Source organism: Mobula hypostoma, chromosome 28 (assembly GCF_963921235.1).
Source record: "Mobula hypostoma chromosome 28, sMobHyp1.1, whole genome shotgun sequence".
Taxonomy (NCBI): Eukaryota; Metazoa; Chordata; class Chondrichthyes; order Myliobatiformes; family Myliobatidae; genus Mobula; species Mobula hypostoma.
The window spans coordinates 17,070,376-17,087,260 of NC_086124.1; the positions used below are offsets into that span (position 1 = coordinate 17,070,376).

Here is a 16,885-nt window from a genome sequence, read left to right on the forward strand (position 1 = left end):
ACCTCGTGGTGTCTTGTGTCATGCCTTAGCGAACCTGTCCCTTTTTATCCCCCTGCTGGGGTATCGCCTGTCCATCACACTTCAAACAGTTCAGGGTTCAAAAAGGAGCCGATCTTGACAGTTCTCAGACCGGTGTCCCCTTCCGTTAAACTCTCTCATCTCTTCATTAACATTTCCAAATGCTGCTCCATTGTCTTCCTTATTTCTCTTTCTCCTGAAGACAGATGGCAGATCAACTGCTGATCCCACTGGTGCCAGCACAGGACAGTTAACATCTTAGTCTATGTGTACTTTTTGTAACCCTCTTTCATCACGGTACTTAGAAACATTAATGACAGAACTAGACCACTGTCCTACATAGTGGAGTTTGCACCTGATGTCATTTGGAGATGACATATCAATCGGTTGAGGAAAGCAGAATCAATTGTTAGAGAAGAAAGATGTCCTGATCTGTCAGAATCATTCCTGCAGTCCCTGAGTCAATTCCTACCATCACAATCTGGAAGGGCCCAGAACCTGAGATTGTTTCACAGCTACATGACTCGTCTGCCAAGCAGAGTGACTCCGCCCTCCCTCCCCACTCCTCAGGAAATACGTTATCTTGTCAGTACCTCCAGTTGAACTATGTCTTTTTGTGTATTTCCCCCTAGCTGTCAGGCTGTGGTTTTGTATTGCCCTGTGCTCCTGTCCCCACTCCTGCTCTGCTCTGGCCCCTGTATAACTGAGTACTCCGTCTCTCATCTGTTTCTCATTATTACCTGTATTGCTGCCACCTGCGTCTCATTGTGCTCCACCGATCATCTGCCTCTCTGTTTATTGCTCAGTGTATCTCAGTCCTGTGTTTTCACCTGTTTGTTGCCAGATTGTGCCAATGAATTTTCCTGAGCCTTTCTAGCATTCGTATCTGTACTCTGTCTGTCTGAATATTGACTCTGCCTATTTCCCAATTCTGGTTTTTGGATTTCTACGGATGTTTTGACCCCTGCTTGAACTTTGACGCCGACTTTGTTGGCACCTCATGATTTGTTACTCAATTAATATCAACGTGTGCACAATACTGGTTCTGCGATTGGAGTCTTGCTCCAGCGTTCTGACAGTACAATCTGGCCAGAATGGATCCAGCGGACCCCGATTCTCTGACAACTGCCTGGAACAACAGGGAGAGATTCTGGGGAGACACCAGAACCAGCTGGACTCCGTATTCAGGGCAGTGGAGTCGCTTTCTGCCAATGTAGCCGATTTTGTGGCCCAGACTCAGTCATTCCCGCTGTCCCAGAGCGCCCATCAACATTGTGCGACTGCATCTTCCGCCCCGCCCTCCGCGTCCTCGCATGCTCCTCCCGTCTAAGAGCCCCATCTGCCTCCTCTAGAAAGTACTCATAGAGCCAAGGTAGCCTACGTTATCACCCAACTGTCCGGACGGGCGAGAGATTGGGAACAGCCGTCTGGGAAGCAGGCTCCGCTTTTTGCAGTAGTTTATAGTTATTTTCAGAGGAGATGAGAAAGTGTTTCATCGCTCCAAACATGGGAGAGAGGCTGCCCGTGAAATGCTGCCCGTGAAATGCTGCACATGCACCAGGGCGCAGATCTGTGTCAGATTACGCCATAGAGTTCTGGAGCCCTGCCACCTCCAGCGGCTGGAACTCGTAGACACAGGACGACATTTTCCTGAGCGGCCTCTCCAAAGACATCAAAGATGAACTGGTCACCCAGGACCTTCCTGCCACCTTTGAAGCCCTGGTGGATTTGGTCATCCATATTAATGTTCACCTTCAGTAACGCCGCAGAGGGAAGGGTTCCCGAGGGTCCCTGGGGGAACTGGGTGAGTTCCAAGCTCCTCGTCAGTCTACATTTCCCTGCCGTTTGCCTCCTTCTACAATTCCCGTTCCAGAGCCCGAGGCTATGCATGTTGACTGTACCCGCCTGACACCGACTGAAAGACAAAGGAGAATCAGCACCCGCTCTTGTCTGTACTGTGGCCAACCAGGCCATTTCATCTCCACTTGCCCAGTAAAAGCCAAGCGCTCAGGGCGAGGAGTACTGATGAGCGTGACCCCTGTCGTGCCCTCCTCGACCCCACTCACTTTCATACCCGCTTCTCTGGAGTGGGCGTCCAACGCCGAGCAGTCTTGGCCTTGGTCGATTCTGGTACGGAGGGGTGTTTTATCGATTCTGATTTGGCTGCCCAGTTGGGATTACCCACGTCTGCTCCCCAGTCACCATTGGTGGCCTATTTCTTGAATAGTCAGAGACTGGCTAATGTCATCCATGTCACGGCCCCGGTGAGTCTCAATTTATCCGGCAACCATCATGAACAGTTAACTCTTTATGTTATTGACTCTAGCCAAACTCCCATTGTCCTGGGCCATCCCTGGTTAGTCAGACACAAGCCCCACATTGACTGGCTCAGTCGCAGGATTGTAGGCTGGAGCGCATTCTGCTATTCCCACTGCCTCTGCCATGCTCAGATCCCTTTGTCTCCAAGCCCAGATCCCCCTGAGGAGTTTCTGGACCTTTTAGTGCCAACCCTCCTGGATACATGGACCTCAAGGCTGTGTTCAGGAGGTCCCGGGTCACTTCTCTGCCGCCTCATCGTCCATATGATTGCGCCATTGACCTCTTGCCTGGCACATCTCCCCTAAGGGACCGCCTGTATTTCCAGGAGTAAGTACATTCAAGAGCCTCTAGCTGCAGGTATCATCCGGCCGACTTCCTCCGCTGCTTCTCCTTGTTGAAAAGAAGCACCGCTCCTTGCGTCCGTGCATTGATTACCGTGGACTGAATGAAGTCCCTGTTAAGAACTGTTACCCTCTTCCGCTCATGACCTCGGCATTTGAACCTCTACAAGGAGCCTCAGTTTTCACCAAGCTTGATCTCCGTAACGCCTACCATCTTGTCTGCATCCGCGAAGTGGACGAGTGGAAGGCGGCCTTCAACACCACCTCAGGCCATTACGAGTATCTGGTCATGCCATTCGGTCTCACCAATGCCCCCGCCGTCTTCCCAGCCCTGCTAACTGAGGTTCTCAAGTACATGCTGAACCAATTTGTTTTTGTGTATCTCGACGAACATTTTGATTTTCTCTAAGTCCCTTGCTGAACATACAAGTCACGTCCGCAGATTTCTCCGGCGCTCTCTGGAGAACCAGATCTTTGTGAGGGCTGAGAAATGTGAGTTTCATCGCAATACAGTCTCCTTCCTGGGGTATGTAATTTCAGGCGGTTCCATTCAGATGGACCAACAGAAGGTCAAGGCGGTGGTCGAATGGCCCCAAACCGCGACTCGTCGGGAGTTGCAACGCTTCTTGGGCTTTGCTAACTTCTATCGCTGCTTCATCAGAAATCACAGTACACTGGCTGCACCACTCACTGCTCTTACCTCATCGGCTGTCAGATTCTCCTGGTCCCTGCTGATGGGAAAGCATTCTCTGACCTGAAGGAACGTTTCACCTCTGCCCCCATCCTGACTCTAGCCAAACTCCCATTGTCCTGGGCCATCCCTGGTTAGTCAGACACAAGCCCCACATTGACTGGCTCAGTCGCAGGATTGTAGGCTGGAGCGCATTCTGCTATTCCCACTGCCTCTGCCATGCTCAGATCCCTTTGTCTCCAAGCCCAGATCCCCCTGAGGAGTTTCTGGACCTTTTAGTGCCAACCCTCCTGGATACATGGACCTCAAGGCTGTGTTCAGGAGGTCCCGGGTCACTTCTCTGCCGCCTCATCGTCCATATGATTGCGCCATTGACCTCTTGCCTGGCACATCTCCCCTAAGGGACCGCCTGTATTTCCAGGAGTAAGTACATTCAAGAGCCTCTAGCTGCAGGTATCATCCGGCCGGCAGTTCATTGTGGAGGTGGATGCGTCTGACATTGGTGCAGGAGCTGTTCTCTCTCAGCGCTCGGCCAAGGATGAGAAGGTATACCCTTGCGCCGTCTTCTCTCACTGTCTCACTCCCATGGAGCGGAATTACCATGTCGGAAACCGGGAGCTGCTGGCTGTGAAGCTAGCTCTGGACGAGTGGATGCATTGGCTGGAGGGAGCAAAGGTGCCATTCTTAGTCTGGACTGATCACAAGAATCTGAAATATATCCATATGGCCAAGCGTCTCAACTCCCGTCAAGCTCGTTGGTCCCTGTTTATCTCAAGATTCAATTTTACTTTGTCCTTCCACCCCGGTTCCAAGAATCGAAAACCTGATGCCCTCTCCCGAAGATTTTCTTCCTCTGAGACCCCTGAGGTGCCCGCCCTGCTCACTGTCTCGTGGGTGCAGCTCAATAGGACACTGAAGCCATGGTGCGTCGACTGCTGGACGTTCGTCGCCGGGTCCATGGCCTCCAGTACCTTGTGGTTATGAGGAGAGGTGCTGGGTCTCCGCCCCTAACATCCCGGACCCCTCTTTCATCAGGGACTTTCATCACCAGCACCCAGCACTACCTACTGTGACGCCAGGAGGCGTCCATGCAGTGTGTGGGGTGGGGGGTGATTTACTGTCACTACCTCCAGTTTAACTCTGTCTTTTTGTGTATTTCCCCCGAGCTGTCAGTCTGTGGTTTGCATTCCCATGTGCTCCTGTCCCCGCTCCTGCACTACTCTGGCCCCTGTATTACTGAGTACTCCGTCTCTCATCTGTTTCTCATTATTACCTGTATTGCTGCCACTTCTGTTTCGTTGTGCTCCACTTATCATCTGCCTCTCTGTTTATTGCTCAGTGTATTTCAGTCCTGTGTTTTCACCTGTTTGTTGCCAGATTATGCCAGTGAATTTTCCTGAGTCTTTCCAGCATTTGTATCTGTCCGTCTGAATATCGACGCTGCCTGTTTCCCAGTTCTGGTTTTTGGATTTCTCCGCATGTTTTAAACTCTTCCTGAGCTTTGACGCCGACTTTGTTTGCACCTCGGGATTTGTTACTCAATGAATATCACTGTGTGCACAGTACAGTGTCTGCAATTGGATCTCTGCTCCAGCGTCCTGATCTTTAAGATTAATAAATATTCCACAACGATTAAATCTTTACACCTGACTGGGACATTTTAAAATTTACTGTGCTCTGGATGTGTATATAGTAGTTGTATCATATAGTATACTCTGTGTGTGTGTGTGTGTGTGTGTGTGTGTGTGTGTGTGTGTGTGTGTGTGTATGTGTGTGTGTGTGTGTGTGTGTGTGTGTGTGTTGTGATGCATTTTATATTGAGTTGGAGTTTAATGCTAAGCAGGGAAGAGTGTTGTATATTTAATACTTCGGTAATATCGGAGTAATATTGTAGTGAACCCCGTTTTTACTGGGTGTCTCTGGAAATGCAGCTTGTTAGCCCGTCGCTAACAGCTACTGGACTCCGCAGTGAGGAAACTAACATTTTCAAGCTCCGTTCGTTTAGGGTGTACAGTATACGACTTTGGTCCCGCGAAATCCGTGAGAATGGGATGTCTCCCCCACTCAAACCCCGGTTTATTTGAATGCAGTGTGATTTCCTGCCCCCCTCCCCCCCACAATCGCCAGTCGGCAAAAAATAACAGATAAAATTATAAAGAAACTATATTTAAGAATGTTAACAAGCAGTTATTAAAGAAAAGAAAGAACAAAATAACAACAATGGCCCGTTATAATTAAACAGTCGCATGTATACGGTGGAACTGAAATCTTCCAGAAGCCGGTGTTTTCGATGTACTCACTACATCAACTCTTATTCACCGCTCCCCGATTAAAAAGTTGCCTTCTTGGTTCCATTGAATCACACGTTCCCTTACTAACTCTTACTAGCTCTTCCTTCAGTTAGTCCTGACGAAGGGTCTCGGCCCGAAACGTCGACTGTACCTCTTCCTAGAGATGCTGCCTGGCCTGCTGCGTTCACCGGCAACTTTGATGTGTGTTGCTTGAATTTCCAGCATCTGCAGAATTCCTCTTGTATGTCAGAGATAAGTTTTTTACACAGAGCGGTGGGTGTGTGGAATGCACCGCCAGTGACAGTGGTAGAGGCGGATACAATAAGGAATTTAAGAGATTCTTAGACAGCTACATGGAGCATAGAAAAATAGAAGGCAGCTAGGGCAATTCTAGGCAGTTTGGTGAGCAGGTTACATGGTCGGCACAACATTGTGATTTGCTCTGGGTTTCTATGATTCTATTATTCCATGATAAGGACCTCACCACTTCAGCAGCCAGACCTTTTAGACTCTCTACCCGTCGCCACTCATCTAGCATCTGAGATGTCTGTTTTGCCCAAGTTTTACATTCCTCCTCCCCCTCCAGGGTGGGCTTCACTCCCGAGTAATTCTCAGTTTACAGTAACTTTGACTCTCTCTGCACCAGACCATTTAGTCACGAGGGATGTAAGGGCCGATACCAACTCGGAATTTTCACCCCTCGCTGGAGGATTTATTAGACTTTCCACATCAAAACACTCCCTCCCCTCACTCCGTAGAAACAAGAGCAAATTGTCTTTAAAGTCTTCGCCTTCAGCTACGGTAAACTCGACTTCCAATTCGACACCCTCTGGTCTCTGGTCCCACCTCTCCAGGGACCCCAAGTGTACCAGGCAGGTCCACTCCCGTTACTACAGACCCAGCCTGAACTAATGCACATCCTTCCCCGTCGTTGGCTCATACTACCGCTCCATGATTGTAACTTTGCTTAATGCATTAACAGTATTTAAAACCCTATCAACAACTCATATGAGCTGCGAATATCCTCCAAACTCATAACAGAAATATTAATTACAGGTAATCTCTTTGAATCGCACCAACGCTTAATCCCTGCGGCGCCCATAACCACGTAGTTTAACCACTTTCCAGGACAATAGCTCAACACAAAATCACTTAATCAATTATTAGTCCAATCACATAACGTTCAGCGAATTCAATACAGGACGATGCCCACCCCCACAGTGAAACTCATTTCTACTGGGGATCTCTGAAAATGCGGCTCGTTAGCCCCTGGCTAACAGTCACTGGACTCCACGGCAGGGAAACCACTTTCCCAGTCACGCCTTTGGTCCCGCCCAAACTCGTGAGATTAGGATGTTTCGCCCACTCAAAACCCGGTTTACGTGAATGAAGATCGTACACTGCATACAATTATAAAGAAACTATATTCAAGAATGCTAGCTTAAGCAAACAGTTATTAAAGAAAAGAAAGGGGGAAAACAAAAAAGGCCCATTATAATTAAACAATCGGATGTGCACGCTGGAGCTCAAAACCTTCAGAAACCTTTGTTTTCAATGTACTGACTGCACGAACTCTTGTTCATCGCTCCCCGATAAAAGTTCCCTTCTTGGGCTCCATTGGATCACAAGTTCCCACCGAATCAAATTCTACGGTCAGTTCTCTCGAGCTCCTCCTCTCTCCATCTCCCGCCGATAAAGACATCGACCAAACTTAGTGTCCCTCACAAAATCGACCCCCAGCATATTCAGTTCCACCATCCTGATTTGATTACACACTTTCTTAAGCATCCCTTATCTTTAACGGTACACCCAACGGGCTGAAAGCAGAAAAAACTGCTCTTAAGAGAACTTCTAAAATGAAATACCTATAACACAGCAGTAAAAATGTGCGGTAGGGTGTTACAGTTGTTTATGTAATTCTTCATGGGTTATGTGGAAAAGTACGTAAAAGACTTTCGTCATTACTTTACCAAGTCATACGTGAGCGCCTCTCTGAAGAAAAAGAAAGTAAAAAAACGAAGTAGACCTGCATCTCCCGGCTGCCATAGTTTTCTTTGCATTAAATTTCGAAGTTACAAAACATAACGCCAAATTCGATTGCACTTTAATTTCTCAATTTCATCCACATTTCGAATGAAGACTGCATGAATGTGTTGACAAGATGATATTTAAACTATCCAAGTCTGCACTTTATTCTTATTCTTTGTTTTTGCATATTTAATTTGTGAATGTGGTTCAAGTTTGAAATTAAAATAAGTGTGGTGGGAAATGGCAGTGGTGGGTTCAGACTGACATTCGTCCACCGGGTCTTCTTCCTTTGAAAGCTGAGGAAATTCAGTATGTCAACTAAGACTCCTGCAAATTGCTACAGCACCATCCTCCAGAAAGGGGAGCATTCCAACTGATTGGAATGGCGGCTCCGAAGGGCAGGATCACAAGAATATGCAAAGGATTCTAGACTCGCACAACTCCATCTCAGGCACATCCATCCCCGCTATCAAAGACATGTTAAAGAAGCGGTGCCTAAGGAAGACAGCATTCATCATTTAAGGACCCTTACCATCCGAGGCATATCTTCCTTTCGTTGGAACGATTAGGCAGCTGGCACAGGAAACTGAAAATCGACACATAGTGCATTAGGAACTGATTCCTCCCGTCTGGCATCAGTTTTCTAAACGACCCCTGAATACTACTACGTTATTCTTCCTTTGTACTGTTTATTTGCCTGCTTACTTATAAATGATAACAATTGTTATGTCCGTACTGTGCCGCAGCCGCAAAACAGCACATTTCACGATATATGTCAGTGATAATAAACCTGATTCCGTATTTAACTGATGGCACCAACACTTTAGTTCCATTATAAAGAAGATACAGCAGTGCCACTACTTTCTTTGGAGTTTGCACAGATTCGTCTTGTCATCTAAAACTTTGGCAAACTTCTATACATGCGCAGTGCGGAGTATCCTGACTGGTTACATCGCAGACTGGTATAGAAACGCCAACGCCTAAGATCGCAAAAGCGTGCAGAAATGGTCAATACAGCAGAGTCCATCACGGGAAATCCCTCCACCCTAAACTGAGCACACCTACAAGGAGCACCAACGCAAGAAAGCAGCATCATCAAGGACCCAAATCATGCTCTCTTCTCGTTGCTGCCATCGGGAAAGAGGGAGAGGAGTTACTCCAGATCGGAAAACCTTCATTATTATCTTCAAATATTCTGTTAATATTTGCACTATTGCACCCCTATCCCGTTGGTTCTGGCTTTTTTGGATTCCCTGTGGATTCCCTTGGCTTCTGGCACAGGGCCGTATGTAGCGTCACCTCAGTACTCCTCTCCCAAAATAAGAACTTGTTTCTGATGCAATTTCTTTATTTTATTCCCTGCAATAGGTTATTTTAAACCAGCACCAGATAGCTCATTTAGATATTGGGCTCAGGTTACTTCAAAACAGGCATTAACCTCTCTTCCACAAAGCGGCAGCGGGTTATCGGTAGAGGGCGCCGTTACTACTTCTTTCAGTGGCTTGAATCCACCCATCCCCGAATGAAAAGCAGTTCAGGAAACACGTCGTGGAAATGTGTTCGCAGAATAGTCTCACGGAATTACCCTCCCTCTTTCCTTCCACGAGAGAGACTGCATGTGCTGGGAACCTGGAGCAACACACCTAGGCACTTACACACGCACATACACACAAACACACATACACACAAGCGCCCGCACTCACGCAATGCTCGAGAAACTCTACAAGTCGGAGAGTTTCGAAGGAGGGAAACGGACCTTCGACTTTTCAAGTCGAAGTGCTTCATCACAACTGGAGCAGGGCACTAGGGGGAGATGATGGGCAGGTGAAGAAAAAGGAACAGGTACGAGGGGAGACAGAATGGGGAATGAATAAAGAGAGAAAGAGGAAATGCGAGAAGTTGGAGAAATTGGTGTTCACGCTGTAATGTTGGAGGCTACCATTAACAATAGTTTTCAGCTAAATTTAAAAGATATTTTATTCTTTAACACAAGCAAGCCTGGACATTGAATTCAATAAACTTACATTTACTATAGACTTGTTGAATTTGTTGGACATTAAGCCTCATGCTCAACGAAACACAAGCAGGTTTCAAAGTCCTGGCGGTTGACAGTGTTTACAGGAGACCGGTGCATTGCAAAGGGGTTATTGAATGCTCAATCCCGAAAATTGTAGTACACACCGTTTAGGTTTTTGAAACGTTGTCACTGTAGTACGGGGAAAATCTGATCCATCCCCTTAAGCGAAATTATGTCAATTCCCTATAAATTATAGAGCAAAACCAATTGTTAGACAGAGTTCACCTCAAGTACCGAAATATAATCAGCAATCAGACCTTTCATCGAGTCCTGAACGCGGGTCTCGCCTCGACATCTCCAGATTCCTGCTGCAAGAAATATTTTTTTTGTCTGAGGCCTCTGTTCGTCAGGGTTGCGTTCTAGGTGCCTGTGCAGTACAATATGGAGAGCAAACTACATGAATCTGTTGAACCCAAAGGAAAGGTAGAAGCCAATACACTTTGGCACCAGCAGCGTCGCAGGAGTTGCCAATCACATTGATCTCAACGTAATACTTCCTTAGGGACTCAGCTCAGGAATTGTCTCCCGGGATTTACTGCCGAAACCTTCCACATATATGCGTATAGCAGCAAGGCAGCTGAGGCTTGAGATCAGAGTTTCTGCTCTCCTAGTTCACCTGCCGACCACGGCCTGTGAGCCCCATCTGCCCGAAGCGGTAGGTTTTAAAGCATCAGTAACCAGGGCGATAACGTGGTTAAGAAGGATTATAGAGTTCTTACTTTTATTAGTGGAGGCATTGAGTTCAAAAGTCAAGAGGTTATGTTAAAACTTTATAAAAACTCTCGTTGGGCAACATCTGGAGTATTGCACACAGTTCCAGTCGCCTCATCATAGGAAGGGTGTTGAGCCTTTGTGGAGGGTTTACCAGGATGCTGCCTGGCTTACTGGACATGTACTATCACGAGGCTGGATAAATATGGATTGATTTCTCTGTAAGGCGGAGGCAGAGGCGCCATCTGACAGAGGTTTACAAGATTATGAGAAGCATAAGTAGGGTGGACATAGAGTATCTGTTTCCAGTGGTCGAAATGTCTAATACCAGAGAGCAGGTATTGAAGGTGAGAAGCGGTAGGGTCAAGGCGAATTTGAGGGGTAAGCTTTTTTTTTTACTCATAGAGAAGTGGATTCTTGGAAGGCGCTACCTGGTATGCAGGGAAATACATTAGAGGCTTTTGAGTGACGTTTGAATAGGAATATGCAGGTAAGGAAAATAGAGGGATATGGACATTTTGCAGGTCGGAGGGGCTACTGTTTGAATATTTTATATTTGTTTTTTTTAACTGGTTTGGCATAACTTTGTGGGCAGAATAGCAATGTTCCTGTGCTGTACTGTTCTATGTTCCGTGCTGTCCTGTAAGTACAAACGATTCCGCTTGGCTTAGTAGCTAAGCCACACGTGAAGGCCAGGAGGTGTACGTGGTGGTGGGAGGCAATCTGAGGCGCGCTCCATTAGGAGAATTTAATAGGAAGTGGGAACTTATCCACGTTACTGCCGCTAGCACTCCCTCCATTACACATGCATTTATGTGTTTGTGCTTATAATAATAATCCCGGCTTGAATTCACCTGATTCTCCTGCAATAATTTTAAACGTGCGAGCAAAGGATGTTTTTTTAAAGTATCACAAACACGTGAAAATTTGCAGATGGTGGAAATACAACGTGGCACACACAAAATGCTGTAGAGACTCAGCAGATCAGGCAGCATCCATGGAAAAGAGTAAAGAGCCGACGTTTCAGGCCAAGGCCCTTCCTCAGGAGTCAGAGAAGTCAGAATAATATGGTGGGGGAAGGAGAAAGGAGTACAAGTTGGCAGGTGATAGGTGAAACCGGTACAGGGGGAGGGAGTAGAGTAAAGCGAGAGGATGTTGATTAGTGAAAGAAATCAAGAGCGAAGCAGATGGAACCGAAGAGTGGAAGACCATTGGAAGAACCGAAGACCGAAGGCCATTGAATAAAGGAAGAGGGTGGAGCATCAGAGGGGAGTGATGGGCAGGTAAGGAGAGAGGGAAACAGACATGTGAAAATGGTGAACGACGTGGGAAATTACCAGAAATTCGAGAAGTCGATGTTCATACTATCAGGTTGCAAGCTACCCAGACGGAATATAAGGTGTTACACCTCCAACCTGAGTGTGGCCTCATCGCAGCAGTAGAGGAGGCCATGAACTGACACGTCAGAATGGGAATGGGAAGTAGAACTGATATGAGTGGTCACCAGTATATCCCGCTTTTTGTGAAGGTGCTGGGAGGGTCTTCACATCTGTTTCGGGTCTCACCGATATACAGGAGGTTACACCGGGAGCACCGGATAGAATTGATGACCCCAACAGATTCACAGGTGAAGTGTTGCCTCACCTGGAAGGACTCTTCGACACCTTAATGGTAGTGACGGAGGAGGTATTGGAGCAGCTGTGGCACTTGTTCTGTTGCAAGAATCAGTCCTTGGAGGAGAGTCACTGTGGAGGAACGAGTGCAGAAGGGAGTCGTGTAGGGAGTGATTCTTGCAGAAAGCGGAAAGTAGGGTGAGAGAAAGCTATGCTTAATAGTAGCATCCCCTTGGGAGATGGCGAAGATACGGAGACCTATATGCTGGGCGCGGAGGCTAGTGGAGTATTAGGTGAGGACAAGAGGAACCTTATCACTGGTGTGTCGGCGGGAAGATGGAATGAGACAGATGAGCGCCTAATGGTAGAGATACGGGTGAGGGCAGTGTTGATGGTGGACGGAGGTAAGCCCTTTTCATTGAAGAAAGAGGACATCTGCGAAGTTCTGGAATGAAAAGCCTCATGCTGAATTCCGACGTAGATTGGGAGATCGCTTCGCCGATCACCTTTGCTCCGTCCACCACAAAAAGTGGGATCTCTGGGTGGCCATCCATTTCAATCCTACTTCTCATTCCCATTCCGGCATGTCAGTATACTTCTATGATGCGGCTACACTGATGTTGGAGGAGCAATACTTTATATTCCAGCTGGGTAGCCTCCAAAATGATGCCCTGAACATCCATCATTCGAACTTCCGGTAATTGACCTGACTCTCCTCCCTTCAGCATTCCCTGTTCCAAATTCCCATTCTCACCTTATCTCCTTACCTGTCCATTTCCTCCTTCTGGTGCTTCTCCCCCTTCCATTTCTTCCATGGTCTTCTACCCTCTCCTATTAGACCCCCCACCCTTTCCCAGCTCTTTATTTATTTCACCAAACAGATTCCCAGTACTTTACTTCACCCCCTCCCCTTCTCCCGGTTTCAACCATCACCTGCCGCCTTGCACTTCTTCCTTCCCTCCCCCCACCCCCACCGTCTTACTCTGACCTGCTCTTCCTTTCCAGTCCTGAGGAAGGGTTTCAGTCCGAAACATCGACTGTTCATTCTTTTCCATAGATGCTGCCTGGCCTGGTAAGTTCCTCCGGCATTTTCCGTGTGTTGCTTTTTAAAAATGTTTTCCATCATTTCCTGCCCGTCTATTTAAGCTTATTCAATTAAAAGAGAATATTTACTCGCACAGATCACACCGGCATCTTCCCCGTGACCGCAGTTGTGACTCTCCCATCCCGGGAAGGCGCAGTCCCAGAGGAAAAGTTCGTTTCCCTGGCACGCCACATCGTCCATCCAGATTTTGCCGCTCCCTTGCCCGAAGTGTGCTCCCGAAAGAACCGAGGTAGGAGCACCACAACGCAGCTGACTGCAAAGCACCTTGGCGTCTTCATTGTCCCAGCCATCGTCGCACATCGTCCCCCACTGCCCGTTGTGCTTGACCTCCACTCTTCCTGAGCAGCGATCGTTGCCACCAACTAGTCGTATTTGCTCTGAAATAAAAAAAAAAATCAGGAAGAAATTGCACGTTAGACACGGATCTCGTATTGTGTTTTTTTTTGGAAAAGGGCAGAGCGATGTGGTGGAGAAAGTCTGGGTCTTCTCGCCTACTTGTATGACATCTCAGCAAAATCTAACGTATTTTATACAGACAATAAACAGAAGCGATTCTGCAAATTTCATTCCAGCACTTCAACCAGCATCTATGGAAATGAATAATAATTTGACGTTTAGGACCGAGACCCTTCATCAGGAATGGATAAACGAGTGGTCGAGTCTTTGAAAGTGAGTCCATAGGTTATGGAATTAGTTCAGCGTTGAGGTGAGTGAAGTTATCCGTGCCGGTTCTCAAGCCTGATAGTTGAATGGTGATAACTATTCCTAAACCTAATGGTGTGAGACCTACGGCTCCTATACCTCCCTCCCTTTGAAATCAGCGAGAAGAGAGGTAGGCCTAGATTTTGGCGTCCTTGATGATGGATGCTGCTTTCTTGCGTCAGCGCACTTTGTAGATGTGCTCAATGGTAGGGAAGACTTTTCCTGTGCTGTACCCATAACTTTTTGTAGACCGTTCTAGGGCATTGATGTTTTATACTAGCTCATGATGCAATCTGTCAGAATGCTCTCCACCTTCGATCTATAGAAGTTTGTCAAAGAGTCAGATAACATGCAGAATCTGCGCAAACGTCTTAGAAAGCAGAGGAGCTGCCGTTCTTCCTTCAGAATGACACTTACGTGCTCGTCGCAGTATAGATCACTTGTAATGATAACAGCAAGGAATTTAATCTAATTGACCTGCTAAACACAGATGTAATGAAAAACTAACTTACTATAGCATCACGGTCATATACAATTTTATTGTCAACCTTTCCTATCCATGTATTCAGACATTTATAAAATCAGGGAGATGTATCTCCTGCATCGCAACTCCTTGGACACATCCATAGGTCCTGACAGCGTGCATCTGGGACTTTGTGGAAGGCTAATGAAGAAATTGTGTAGGCCCATGCAGAGATATATTCTTCGTTGTTAGCTACCAGTGAATCCCTGATGATCAGGCAAAGGCTTTATGTTGTTCTGATGTTTACAAATGGCAAGTCAGGGAACAACAGGCAGGACAGCCTGACAACAGTAGTGGATAGGTTACTGGAACCAATTCTGAGGGAGAGGATCTACCACCATATTGGATCTGCAGACTCTGTGTGTGTAGTGAACATGACTTTGTGCATTAGAAATCGTGCTTAGCAAACCTTCTGGACTTTCTTCAATGGGGAGGTTTGACAAATTTGGGTTGTTTTCTCTGGAGTGGCAGAGACCGAGGGGAGACCTGAGAGAGCTTCATAAGATTATGAGAGGCATAGATACAGTGGAAAGACAATATATATTTCCCAAAAGATGAAATGCCTAATACTAGAGGGCATGCACTAATGTTGATACGTGGTCATTTCAAAGGAGAAGTGAGGGGGATGATTTTTACACAAAGAGTGCTGGGTGCCTGTAATGCGCTGCTTTGGATGGTAGTGAAAACAGGAATATTAGAAACTGTTAAGAGATGTTTAGATAGGCACATGAATGTGAAGAAAATGGAAGGATATGAACATTAGAACATAAAACATAGAACGTGGAACAGTACACCAGAGCAACATGCTTTTCGGACTACATTTTGTGTCGAAAGAGCGAAAAAGCAAATCAAAAGCGCCCAAACATTAGTCGCTCTACGTCCCTCTATCTAAATCCCTTGCACTAAGAAGGACCCAGCGGGGATTAGTTCAGTAGGACATTTGATTACTCTTTGATTGTTTCGCCACAGCACTGTGGACCGAAGGGCCTATCCCTGCACAATGCTTTTCTAAGTTCTATAAGCAAACAGGTAGATGAGGGTAGAGCAGTGCACGTCAGCAAGACGTTCAACAAAGTCCCGAATAGTCTGCTGGAGAGAAAGTTCATTTCTCAAAGAATCCAGGGAGAACCAGTTAGGCGGATTCAAAATTGGCTCGGAGCTAGAAAGCAAAATGTAGTTATTGAACTACTCACCGGAATGAAGCCAAGTGACTACTCTTATGTGGCAGTGGTCGGTTGGTGATCCTTGCATTCATTGTGTACATTACTGTGTAAAATTTTGGGCACCCTAGCTATATATATGTGCCGACGACTTTTGGACAGTACTGTAAATAAATGATTTGAACAAGACTTGATCAGTACCTTTGCGGATGACATGACATTGGGACAGCTTACCGTAGATTGTAAGCGGATATTGATCAGTTACAGAAGTAGACCGTGGACTGGAAAATGGATGTCACTACTGGAAGGGGTGAGGTGATGCATTTTGCGAAGAAAACAGCGGAAGAATTATATTATGAATGACAGAGCATTCGAGAATGTAATGGAACAGAGCGATTTCGGAATAGATGTTCATAGTTCCTTGAGAGCAGCGTGTCGGGCAGGCATGATGGTGGAAAACGCGTTTTAACGCTCCTGCCATCAACCAGGACACTGAGTATGTGATTTGGCACATTATCTTGCAGTTTTATAAGTCGCTCGGAGGCCACACTTAGAATACCGCATACAGTTTTGGTGATCCTTTATGGGAAAGACGCTGGAAAAGGCGAGGAAAAGTTTGCGAGGATGTTGGGAAGACTAGAGAGTCTGATTTATAAGGAGAGATTGAAGAGGTTAGGTTTTTATTCCTTGGAATGTAATAAAGTGACGGCAGTCTCTAGCGTTTACTGAGAATGGCATGAACAACAAACAAACAAACAAAAGAAAACAAAATGCAGTCAATGGCAATTCCGTGATTGAAAACGCGTTGTTAATTAGAGAGATCAGAGGAGAATAGCGTCGATATGACTGCACTAAGAATATAAACACAAAATACTCTGCAGATGCTGGGGTCAAAGCAACACAAACAACACGCTGGAGGAACTCAGCAGGTTGAGTGGAAACGATCAGTCAACGTTTCGGGCCGGAACCCTTCGTCAGGACTGAAAAGGGAAGGGACTGAGGCCCTATAAAGAAGGTGGGGGGAGGGTGGGAAGGAGAAGGCTTAGGTGCCAGGTGAAAAACCAGTAAGGGGAAAGATCAAGGAGTCCGGGAGGGGAAGCAGGGAGGGGAAAGGCAGGAAAGGTGAAGAAGGAATAGGGGAAAGCACAATGTGTAGTAGAAGGAGACGGAACCATGTGGGACGTGATAGGCAGCTGGAGGAGGGGGCAGAGTGAAACTGGGATGGGGGAATGGAGGGGGTGGGAATTACCGGAAGTTGGAGAATTCAATGTTCATACCAAGGGGCTGGAGACTACCCAGACGGTAT

General features: G+C 46.8%; 1 protein-coding gene across 16 annotated transcripts in view; it reads right to left on the bottom strand.

Moving 5' to 3' along the window:
• Positions 1–8,098: 8,098 nt before the first annotated feature.
• The window catches only part of LOC134338834 (deleted in malignant brain tumors 1 protein-like), a 68,491-nt gene continuing 59,704 nt past the window's right edge, over positions 8,099–16,885 (bottom strand). For 10 of the 16 annotated variants that reach the window (XM_063034950.1, XM_063034949.1, XM_063034948.1 and 7 more), the window contains one exon: positions 13,122–13,571. In XM_063034950.1, coding sequence (XP_062891020.1) covers positions 13,237–13,571 — 335 coding nt within the window. In that variant the 3' untranslated portion in view covers positions 13,122–13,236. Of the gene's footprint in view, positions 8,275–9,620; positions 9,949–13,118; positions 13,572–16,885 lie in introns of those variants that run through there. The other 6 variants (XM_063034954.1, XM_063034951.1, XR_010016294.1 and 3 more) reach the window with 5 other exon arrangements.